Here is an 11,961-nt window from a genome sequence, read left to right on the forward strand (position 1 = left end):
CAGGGGTTCATTCTCTGGGGGTGTCGAAACCTTAGGTTTTGGGCAACTATGCCAGGGAGCATTCCCAGCGGGCTTCTGCTCTGGTTGCCGTGGTCCCATGGGACGTTGTGTAGCCACTGGAGTTCGGGGACCATCCGGTCGTGAGCCACTAGGGGTCGGGGAATCAGGCATGTTACCACGAAGGTCGCCGTGACGGTTTTCCCAGCGCGGGGTAGCCCGAGAAGGATGGCTGTGGAAATCCATATCACATGTGCGCTGAGGGGGAAACGGTTCGTAGTGGCCAGCCACATCCTGGCGGTCCAAGCCCTCGTTGATATAGATGGCACATCGTACGGCGTCTTCAAAGCTAGATGGTCACATGAGGAAAACCTTGTTGTAAACCTTGAGTTGTAGTCCTTGTAAGAAGTTATGCATGTGGATGGGGTCGTGTTGCGTGTCCACGCCCAGTTGTGCAGCTAGGTCGCGGTAGCGGTCAGTCTGTACTGCTTCACCCCGTTCTTGCCGACAATGAGCTAGTCGGCTAAACAACTCTTCTTGGGTCGGATTGAATCATTCCAGAAACGCGGCCTTAAAGCTAGGCCAGTCGGGAAGAGACGTTTCCATGCCCGCTTGCCAGCAGATGGCCTCATCTCCTAGGCGGCAGATGGTGACGTCCAGCTGAGCCTCTTCACTCCAGCCGTACATCCGACCACATCTCTCAACCCTGGCGACCCATTGCCGTGCACTGTCTCCCAGCCGGAAGATAGGCACAGACGAGACGCTCGAGGGATGGGTGTGTGTGATAAAGTGAGATTGATGTTGGCTCTCCATGGCGTACAAGTTGTACAACCAGTGGGACGCCAAATAGACTGTTCAAAAGTAGCTAGAGACAGGGCTGAAAACCCTAGTCTCGATACCAGCTGCACCGTGGCGGGCGACACCCGGCGGCAGCCCAAAAATTTTCGCATTTGGGGGAACCGCTGGATGGACACACCGGGGCGCCCAGGATCGTTTATAGAAAGGAATCGATACCAGTAGATTGTCTTAAGCGAGATAGGATCGAGGTTTGTGTGGGCGAGCGGAAGCAGAATCAGAGTTTCATCCTGAGACTGAAGGCCCAGGTGTGGTTGTGAGCCTGGTGTGAGCAGAGTTTTACTGCCTCTTGGCCACTAGGCCCAATGTCAGGTTGGAACCTGGTTGGCTGTTGACAAGATAAAATGGGTGGGAGTCATCCACGCCAAGTGAAGGCGATACCCGTTACAAACTGCCTTGGCCGGTGCATCCTGCTACCGTGCGCGGGAGTTGTATGATTGGAATATCCCTCAGAAAATATTGGTCAGGCCACGCCTTATATATGGCAAACGCGCCCGCCATTCGTACAACTGTCGTATGGTCAACGTAAGATGCAGCTACCCTTTTCGTGCAGCAACTGCTTCATTACACAACGGTAGCTAACAGTTTATGCAGCTCCGGGCCAGGTTCATGGCGGCCAACGGAAACTGAGAAGAAACTAGTACCGGATATTTGTCATAGAACATTTCTCAGACCGAAGCTAGATCGTAAGACACAAACCGCCTGCTTTTATGTCACCAGATCGAAACATACATTCGTCAGTCTTTATGCGGTGCACCGTAAGTATATGACCGTTCTCAACGCGTTTATAGTTTCTAATTAATGATATGGCAATATTCCGCCTCCTGCTATGCCCGGAACAATACGCAACCAAAGCCGTCAAACTCAGTTCTCTATGACCAGCTGGAAGTCGCTACAACGCCATTCCGGGACTGGCCGCGCCATTCCGGAACTGGCTGTACGACTCATGAGATGGCTGCATCCACGCTATTTACACGGACAAAACTCTTCCAATCGGTGTCTTCCAACACCACCATCCGGTTGTGTTTGGATAGATTTTCAGTATCGGCAGGCGGCTGGCAGAGATTAAGGCCTGACTTCTACTCCTGGAGAGTGCGGGTTCAAGTCTGCAAGCCAACTTTTTGGGTGTTCGAGAAGTGTTGAAATGGCCCCCCATCTTATGGACGTTGTAGGACCTCATAATATCAGCTTGCGAGCTGACCAGGAACTAAGTTGAGGCACCGTCGATCAGCTAGATTTGGTCGGATGCAGGTGGTGAGTTATTGAACCCACTGAATACATTCTGGGGTAAATGGATTAAGGTTGCTACAGGCTGCTCCCGGCCGACCCGGGTTCAAATCCGCCTGCCGGCCTCTTGGGTGTTTGAGAGATGATGAAATGGGAGGTGGCCCCCCATCTTGTGGACAGTGTAGGACGTGATAAAATCAACTTGCGAGCTGACCAGGAACTAAGTTGATGCGCCGTTGATCCGCTAGATTTGGTTGGATGCTGGTGGTGAGTTGCTGAACCCAACGAATACATTCTGAAATCGGATGGGGTGAATGGATTAGGGTGCCCCTCTCGCAGGGGAGAGCAGGGACTGCCTCGGGAAAGGGGGCCACTGGCGAAGTAAACCACCATGTAACAATGTACATACTATATCGGCTCGTGAGTCCTGCATTACTTGTATGATTGCTTGGGCAAGGTGTTGGAACGAGGGTGCCAAAAGCCTTGGTGACGGCAAATATTTTCGTGCAGCTGGTTGGTTTAAGTGAACCATGTAAGATTCGTCCGACATCAAGTGCGGTGATACAACACAACCTATGCTACCCACCTATGCTACCCGCCCCTCCTCCTTTCATCGCCTCGTCTGTGCTAACAACTCCATGACAGACTAGGCGAGGGCTATAGCATACATGCATAAGTGTAAGGCTTCTCATAGTATAGGAAAAGCAAAGACAGCTAGCGCGGGTGCGAGATGCCCTTATCATGATCGATTATGTATGTATGACAGTGCATGTGTACGTAATGTACCTGCGATAGGTGCACACGCACCAGCTCTTGACCATACTTTGACTCCATAAGCACCAGCATCGGTAGCCTGCCGACCTACGCATCAAATTGGCAATATCCACACATATCGGACATGTACGGAGCTTTAAATCGGGCTGAGGCATGTACGGCCTAAAAATAGACATATGTATTGAAGGCCAGGGCACAGGATGCAATGAAGGCAGGTGGTTCACCCTCACTTCACAAACAATGGTGACCAACCGTGCCGGTCAACATGCAGCAGGGTCAACGTTACTTTTGGTGGGTCTGTTAGTTTGCCCAGGTAGTGTCCCACACATGTGGGTAGGCTCTAGTACATGCATACACTGCTTAAGGAGAGCAGCTCGTGTTGCAGCACCCTTTAACATAATGCTGTGGCAGGTGCGGTGGCCCAGATCGAGACAAACGCAAGTGCATGCTGTTAGGACGTGTTCACATGTGGGCGAATCAGGGTTGATTCATGCGAATTGGACTCTGAATTGGACCTGATTGGACCCGAATCGGAATTGGGGTCCGGGGGGGCCTCTTCGGGTATGATTCGACGTGATTCACAGTTTTCTTTCTCAAAACAAAGTTGTTTAACAAACCGTTTCTCATAATTACCATTACAATACTATAGGAACATTTTCCAATTGTTAATTCACGCAAAGCGCACCGAGCATTTTTCACGCATGCAGCTGCTGGCCGGGGATGAGGAGGAGTGAAGTAGCTAGGGATTCAAGTTGTTCGGTTGGCATTGGTAGCAGTCTATGTCTGCTGAACTTGGCCAGCATGGGATCTTGATGGCATACCATGTCGGCTTTTGTGCATTGCCAGGGCTTAGGAATGATGATCTGGGCCCTGATTCGTTGAAACCTTAACCCTTAGGATATGGAGTTAAAGAAGCATCAAAGGGATAAGCGCCTGTGACGTGTACTCGACCGTCCAGTGCGCCATCGCATGCTTTGACCCATGGGAATACTGCGGCGGAGTATAATGGCTTGTTTCTGTCGTGCAATTGTGCTTCGCAACGTCCCAAAACTTAATTATTATAACAAATAGGGGGGTCCTTGTGAAGCAGCTGCCCGCGTTTCCAAAGCACGTATGGTGTTGGATTGTAAGGTGCCCAAGTACGTTTGCGAGGAAGAGGATGTGGCCAGGCTGGAGAGGAAAGTGCAGTGGCATATTGGAATGTGAGATTGGCGCACGGGCGAATTTACGTGTATACCTTTCACCGTAGCATCAGTCCTCAGTTCACTTTTTGGAACGAACATCAGCATAGGTCCAAGCCCTCTCGCTTGGAGGGATATGCAAACAAACATCCTGATAGGGGTAAACTCGCACGCTACCGAGCATTCAACCGAGCACATGCATGCTTAGTTGAATGGTGAGATGCGACCCCCCCCCTTCATTTCGTGCTCGGCAAGCCTCCCACCGCGTACCGGATATGTTAGCGATGTTACAGAGACGCTGCACCTTGGTTTCTGTGCGCAATGCGTACGCTGCTCGACCCCGCCGACCAAAACTACACGTGCCCAACTGAAGACATTCCCGGTGGTTGTGCAGCAGCTCTTGAGGCTGTTGCTGGCTGAAATCCATCCTGAGCTGTTGCAACACGGCTAACGCGGGCACGTCCCTATGCACAGCAAATAGCTGTTCCAAGCCAACAGCGGCGTCCATGTCACCGACAAGGCTCTAAACGTCTATCTGTTCTTATGTTAAATTAAGTTTATGTATGTTATACTTTGCGCAACTTTGTAATTTGACTTTACTCTGAACAAGGTGCTGCATACAACTGCCTCTTCGCCAGCGCTTCACCTTCCGCGGCAGTTTCACGAGCCCAGAGTTGCAAGCTACGACGTTGGCTTTCGTTGCTTTTAGTTACTGCAAAGCAGCCACGCAATAGTCCAGCCTGCATGCCGCGTGCGACTATGGCCAGCAAGACCACCTGCGCAATGCGCTGGCGCACTCCAAGAAATTTATATACACTTGTACAGGCGCATTTTGAGAATCGCACGCGCGCATCTGCGCGGCAAAATTCGCTCCTGACTTTTTTGGGACGATGTACGAACTGTTTTCTCGCGAAGTACGACCGGACACATTTGTGCGAGGGGCTGCTTAAATATACCATACAGAATCATCCTACAAAGTTTCAGAGCCAGTCATGCATTTCCCAGAAAGCTGCCAAAACTTGAGATTAGAATCTAACCCATTCTATTGAGATCTAATGAGATCTCAATAGATTGAGATGAGAAGACTTCCGCTTCTAAACCCAGGGGATACCCTAGTCATAACCTAGCGTAATTATTTCATCCGGTGTCTAGGCCATTCGTAGCCAACGAAACACTGGCGGCGAGCGCGCGCCGACGGGCGTCATGGTTACCGGAACGCTAGTTCCTTTCGGCATGTATGAACCTGCACAAAGACTTACGTCCTTGAAACATATTCATTATGCGTAATATTGGCCCCGGGTAAGAACATCCCAAGGGAAGGCGGCCTGGATAACTCTTGTCAATGAAAAGTACCTTCCGACCACCCCATAAGCGCCGACATCCTTCCCCCTTGATGTGTCGAAATCCCCCCGGACACACCCAGTACTTAATTAACGCGCCAGAAGGATTTGCTCGACTGGTCTTGGAGCACCGATGCCGGCCCGGCCCGGGCCTTCGAGCGCTTTTCCTCACCGACTTGTCCCAGGCAGCGCAGGTACGACAAGAAGTCACACTACCAGCTAATTAACACAGAAATCCTGCATGTGTATGTATGTATGTATGTGTGTGTATGTATGTATATATATATGTATGTATGTATGCGACAAACACACACCCCATGAGGGAGCCGCTTGAGGAGGGGAGGGGATGACAGCAGTATATAGTAGCAGGCTCCTCTCTCTTCCCTTCCCTCCGTCTATGCGTGGAGTGCGAGTCTTTCTATCTCTGGTATCAACATCACTCGCCCTGTGTTCCATCTCCATCTTTAAACAACCCCCCGCCCCTCAGGGCTGGCGGTTGTGGTGGTTGTGATCGGGGGTTAAGATGAACCACTGACGTTTGAAGCAGATACCAGAATAGACTGATAGTGGGGGGGAGATGGGGGGGAAAGCACACACACACACAATCACGTTCTCACAGACACCCATTGGGTTTTAGTCCTTCCCCGGCGCCTCACACCTGTGTATCGCCTGGTGCGCCCCAGCCACACACCCCACCCCCCTCCCTCCCTCATTCACTCACACACAAAAAAACACACACACGAGGGGGGGGAACTCTCATCGGACGAACCTCCCCTCCGGGGAGACCTTCAACCCCGCGAGGAAGGGAAGGTTAACCGAACTCTCTATCTCGCATTACTGCTCTCCTTTCCCCACAACCACCTTAACCACCTTAACCACCTTAACCACCACAAACCGCAGGGCGGCCTAGGTGGCTTACTGCTCAGGTTGCGCCAGGACGGCCATGCGGCACTTCGGCTTGTGGGACCGGCTGGTATGTACGGAAACTGGTACAGTACGGCAGCTTGCTGTACGGGATGAACCCTGTAACTCGGGGCGTTTCAGGTCGCGAGGGGCCCCCTCGAGGGAGAAGATGGGCTCTGTGGCATCTGAAACCCAGAACGTGTCACACGCGACACGACGCGTCGCTAAACACATGGCACGTGTCCGTGCCTACCCGCCCCACCTCATATGGCCACATTGGTTGCCCCCACGACAGGCCTGTACGACACCGTGGAGGGCCTGTCGTACTTTGTACGGTGCACGCATCCTGCGCTGGAGCTTACGATGCTGACGTCCGCACAGCAGGGTTGTGTGTACGACGACGAGTGTTTGGAAGTACGGCCGGTCTGGCGGAACTCGCTGCTGTGGCAGGTACCCCCCTGGCTCAGTACGGCAGATCTGGCCCCGGGATCAGCAAGCGGTGGCGCCGCGGAGGCCCAACAGCGGTTTCGGAGCTCTGCATGTAATCCTGCGAACGTAACCGCAGCTCCGGAACCATTTGGCGACGGTGGCGGCGACGGCGTGATCGGGCCGGAGGAGGGGGCCGATGGAGATTCGGATTGGATGCTCAACGCGCGGCCACGAAAGCGAAAGAGGCCGCGGCGACGTCAGGGGGGTGGAGCTCGCTTAGGCGAGGCACTAGGCGTGGCTGGGGCTGGGGCCCCGCAACAAAGAACCGCAGCCGAGGACGGGTCTGAGGAGAGGCCGCTGCCGCCACGGAGGAGTCGGCGGCTGTACGACAGCAGTGGCGGAGGCGCCGACGTCGCTGTCACGAAGAATCCGGGGCAGCTCAATAGCAGCAGAAGCAGTAGTGAGGATGAGGCGAGGGCGGGGGAAAGGTGGGGGCAATGCCGTGCCTAGGCACACTGCCATCTTTGCATGCGCTCCGTGCCTCAATCCAGAGGGCTTCGGCGGCGGCGGCGGCCCTTCGTGCGGCGTGCGACACTGTATCCCGAGGGAAAGAAGAAGCGCCGCGATCGGTGTCGGAGGTGTCGTGGGATTTAGGATCCTGCAGTACGGCAAGTACTACCGCCTGCGACAGCAGGGAGGAGGCGGAAGAGAGCCTGAAAAGAACAAGCGGCGGTAGCGGCGGCGGCACTGGCAGCAGCAGCATTAGCAGCAAGGGTGGAGTCCCTGAGAGTGGTGGAGATAGCAGCAGCGATGCGAGTGACGGCGGAGGTACGCGGAGCGACACGAGGGCGGAGGTACGCGGAGCGACACGGAGGGTGATGGCGATAGCGATGAGGGTGCGGCGGCAGCGGCGGCGGCGCTGGATCGCGGCCGTCCTGGGAGAAACGGCACAGTCGCCGCTGCTACTGCAGCTGTTACCGCAGCGGCGGCGGGAGCTGGCGGCGGGAAGCTGCACAGCAGTAGCAAGATACGGGGTGACCACCTGGACCTGTTTTCTGAATTGGATCGTTTGTTCATGGCCAGCGGCCCAGTGGAGCGTCGTCCAGCGGGGGTGTACGGAGTCGTACGACATGGTCGCGCGGCATCAGGCGGAGGCGCTGCCGCCGCCAGGCGCAGCGGTCGTGTGCTGGCTGCAGCTGTCGGCGGCGGCGGCGGTGGCACGGCGGCGGTGCCGCCACCGCCGCCGCCGCCAGGACCTGCGGCAACTTTGACCTCGAAGGTGGCGCTGCGGTCGCAGGTTCTTGAGCGCCTTAGATCCGCGGTCGGCGGTCATCACCTGGAAACCAGAGCTACGCTGCCGCCGCAAGGTGTACGGCGTACGGCGGCAGCAGCGGCGGCGGCGGCGGCAACCCCTAGCAGCACCGTCGCCGCCAGGTGGATGACGCTGCCAGGGCTGCAGCCGCCGCCGCTGTCGTCAATGCGACAACCGCCGCCACCGGTGCCACAACCGCCACCACAGCCAAGCAAGGCCACCCGGCCGCCAGACGACAACCCGCTTGCCTACCTCCTCTACCCGAAACACACCCGTCAGGCGGTGTTGGTAGTTGCCACCGGCGACTTGGCTGCCATACGGTCGCTGGCGGCTCACCCCGTGTCGAAGCTGCTGCACCGAGCGCCGTCGGGGTTACTGCTCGCGGTAACGCATGTGGCGGCGGCGGCGGTGACGTGGCAGGGGCGGTACCGCCAGCTGGCGGAGCGGCAGCTGCCCGGGCCGCACGTGTGGCTCAAGCCTGCCGCCACCGCGGCGACGATGACGGTGGCGGCGGTGGCGGCTGTGCCGCCGCCGCCGCTGGCAGGACTTGGCCATTTGGGTTCCGCTAGGGTGACGATGCGGCTCAACACGGTGGCACCGGCCATCTTTCCGTTGCCGTACGAGCTGCGTGTACGGCAATGTGCGGCGGCGGCGCGACGTGGCGTGGCGAATGAGGACGTTGGGGAACGTGGTGTGGACGCTGTGGACCTGCAGCTGGAGGACAACATTGCTGCTGCCGCCGCCGCCACCGCCGCCACGGCGGCGGCAGCGGCGGCCGATCCAACGGCGGCGGCCGCGGCAGTGGAGCCAACGAAGCCGGCGGCGTTGCGCGAGGTGGTGCCCAATGCTGGCGACGAGCCTACAGGGCCCAGCCCCCAGCCGTTACAGGGGCAGGGGCAACAGCTACAGCCGCCGCCACGAGCGCTGGCGGAGCCGGGAGATCAGCCTCAGCTGCAGCTCATTGCGGAGCGTGAGGAGCCGCGGGAGGGCACTGAACCAGCAGCTACAGCCACAACGGTGGTTGGTAACGGGCACGTGGCGGCGGCGGCGGCCGTACATCGACCGATGGGTCGCAAGGCCAATGGCGACCGCCGGGGGGCTGATGGGATCATCACGCAACACCGCAACGCGGCCAAAAGCCGTGTCGCGTCGCTGCTAGATACGCTGATGGCGACGTGCGTTGTTGTACAACATGGCGGCGGCGGTAGCGGCGGCGGTGGTGGGGGCACCGGAGGAAAATCCCAGGGCTTCTCAACTTCCGACACGGACGACGACAGCAGTAGCAGTAGTGGTAGCGGTAGCAGTAGCGACGGAGAGCAACAGAGGCAGCAGCAGATCCAGGAGGAGGAAAAGAAGCACGAGTGTCATCAGGAAGCGGCGGCGGTCCTGGTGCATTGGTGGGATGACGGCCCGGGCGATGGCGGCGGCGGCGGCAGGCTGGGAAACGAGGCGGCGGCTGTGGCGGACTTGGTTCCGGAGCAGATGCTTCCACCGGTGGCGGAGGTGCAGCGGAGGCCGTTGTTGGAGAGAAGAGATACCGGGTTGTTGCAGATGTTGCAGGTGGGCGCGTGTGTGTGGGTATGTATGTAGGTAGGTGAGATCGTTGGATGCGGGGATTGTATGTGAGGAGCAGCAGCAGCGGGATGAGGGGGAGGGTGAGGAGAAGGAGGGGGAGGAAGTGCCCATGCTGTGTCCGCGTTGGTGTTGGCTGTAACGAGGTCGTTAAGGGGGGTGCAGGGTTTTCCGTTGGGTTGGTTGGTTGGTTGGTTAGGCGGGTTTTCGCTCTCTTCTCCTTAGACTTAGGGTCTTAGGGTCTCCTTAGACTTAGACACCATCCTAATGCTCACTTACCTTCCCCTCCCTTCCACCCCCGCTCCGAAACCAACGAACGTCCCGGGCGGGCCAACCGCTTCGCCATGGGCGCGTGGCTCAACATGCTGGACGTACACGTGCGTTTTTGTGTGCTCCATTCGACGTACAAGGCCCTCCGTCGTACATTCCCGCACCTGACACGCACGGCAATGGCTCAGCGATTCCTCCTCAACCAGCAGCCGCCCCGGCAGGGGGCGAGGGGTCCACAAGTCTCAAGCAGGGACATATCCCCGGAGGATATCACCCACCGGCGGATGGACCAGTCACCATCAGCAGCCTTCCAGCAGCAACAGCAGGTCTCGCAACATCATCAGCCGCAACACCAGCTGCAGCAGCAGCAACAGCAAACACATTTGCAGATGGAGCGGCACCAACAACATCATAATTACCAACAACATCATAATTACCAACCCGCCGGCCACTGGGCGAACGGCGGCGGAGGGGGACGTACGGCGGGTGGCAGCAGCAGCGGCGGCGGCGGCTTGACGGCAGAGGAGGAGCTAGCGGCAGCCGCGGCGGCGTACGGCACGCCGGAGCATACCGGCGGCGTCATGCGGCCGTCATACTCTTACGCATTGTACCCGGAGAATGAGCTCCGTGCCCTCCCGCTGGCCGCACCCCCTGTCTTTGGCTGGCAGTGCGGCAGCAACGTCGGTGGCGGTGGCGCCGGCGGCGGCGACGCTGTACTGCATTCTCTGCGTCGAAATAGCGACGTGTACGGCAACCGACTGCACTCGCCGTGGCCAGCAGCTTCGCATGGCCCTCATGGCGCGTGGACCGGCCAACCAATACCGTTGCCGTGCTTAAAATCGCGTTAGGTCGCGTTAAACTCGCGTTAAATCCTCGTAACGCGAATTTAACGCGACGTAACGCGATCACCCGTTGTCATAGTGGTAGTACGGCACGCACTAATAATACATATACACGCTAAAGCGCAATTCCAGCATCTATAGAGGCCTTTCCAGCGGCCAGCTACTACCAATATGCCACGTGGCATGCGTGAAGCTGACAGACGTTTGTAGCGGACCTAACAGGCTGGGGCCTTGGGCCCCACCGACAGTATCCTACTACGGCAGGAGTGCTAGAGATTCGTCCGGCAGGTAGGCCGAGATATGAGCTTCTTCACCCAGGCAGGATGCTCTAGCCAGACACTTAAGTATTACGACTACTTGGTGTTCGGAGGTCAAGACTCTGCTGCCGCCGGTCTAGTTATACTGTACCTGTTCTGTATTCTAGTGTCTGCTGCTGGGCTGGACTTCTTCCCGTCTCTTCGAAGGCGATCTGCTCTACACTTCCGCAAGGCCAGTCGTCTGTAAAGGTGAGTGACTGCTACACCTTGCCTTCCACTGCCGTGCCGCCCGGTGCACATGCTGCCACTGCCGCCAGCTGCGTAACTCATTGTTATTCTCCCATCACTACACTTGCCCTTGGGATGTCCTGGTTGGACGTCTGCATTGGCTTTCTGTCTATGTCGACCGCGGCCGTGTGTGAACTGTGTGGGAGCCTCTCCCAGTTCCATCCGTCACCAGCCGAAATGCTGTACCCCGCGAGTTGCGGTCAAAGCTGACCCTAAGTGTGCCTCCCCGCAGCCACCACCTCCATTCGAGTGCACCTTTACCGGTTCGGTGAGCTGTCTCGGCAGGCTCTCTCCTGGATTCTGCCGCCACTCAATTGTGGACTTGCTGGGCTATCGTGCAGCTGTAATGGTGCTCAACTTGCACCCTCGCTGCCTGGGCCTCCACCATGCTGCCTTCAGGCTGCACCACCTTCACATGCCTGAGCCTTCTTCAGTTAGACAGGCCTCCTCTGCGAGCTGCCTTCATCCACCGTCACTGCTACTCCAGTGCTGTCTTTCACAGGTGGAAGTTGCGACCTCACGATCGTGGCCTTTACACTGCTAATCACATACCCGTGAGCCAGTGTTTTTTTTCCGTTTTGGGCCTAGTACCCTAGAGTAATAAACTGGGTGTTTCTTGCGGTTACTATTCCTATTTTAGTCGCTGGGGGGGGCTGCATGCCCCCCAGACCCCCCCCCTCAAAGGCCTTACGGTGTGCTGTAAGCAACACCTGA

The 11,961-nt window shown here is 57.1% G+C and overlaps 1 protein-coding gene across 1 annotated transcript in view; it reads left to right on the forward strand.

Moving 5' to 3' along the window:
* Positions 1 to 3,252: 3,252 nt before the first annotated feature.
* VOLCADRAFT_100305 (uncharacterized protein) overlaps positions 3,253 to 11,961 on the forward strand; it is a gene marked incomplete at both ends in the record, with an annotated part of 9,636 nt that continues 927 nt past the window's right edge. The window contains 9 exons of the mRNA XM_002958926.1: positions 3,253 to 3,264; positions 5,458 to 5,568; positions 6,275 to 6,347; positions 6,573 to 7,194; positions 7,260 to 7,534; positions 7,678 to 8,988; positions 10,332 to 10,703; positions 11,167 to 11,208; positions 11,647 to 11,801. Of these exons, the coding sequence (XP_002958972.1) occupies positions 3,253 to 3,264; positions 5,458 to 5,568; positions 6,275 to 6,347; positions 6,573 to 7,194; positions 7,260 to 7,534; positions 7,678 to 8,988; positions 10,332 to 10,703; positions 11,167 to 11,208; positions 11,647 to 11,801 (2,973 nt within the window). The remainder of the gene's footprint in view (positions 3,265 to 5,457; positions 5,569 to 6,274; positions 6,348 to 6,572; positions 7,195 to 7,259; positions 7,535 to 7,677; positions 8,989 to 10,331; positions 10,704 to 11,166; positions 11,209 to 11,646; positions 11,802 to 11,961) is intronic.

The sequence above is a fragment of the Volvox carteri genome, assembly GCF_000143455.1.
Source record: "Volvox carteri f. nagariensis unplaced genomic scaffold VOLCAscaffold_113, whole genome shotgun sequence".
Classification (NCBI taxonomy): domain Eukaryota; kingdom Viridiplantae; phylum Chlorophyta; class Chlorophyceae; order Chlamydomonadales; family Volvocaceae; genus Volvox; species Volvox carteri.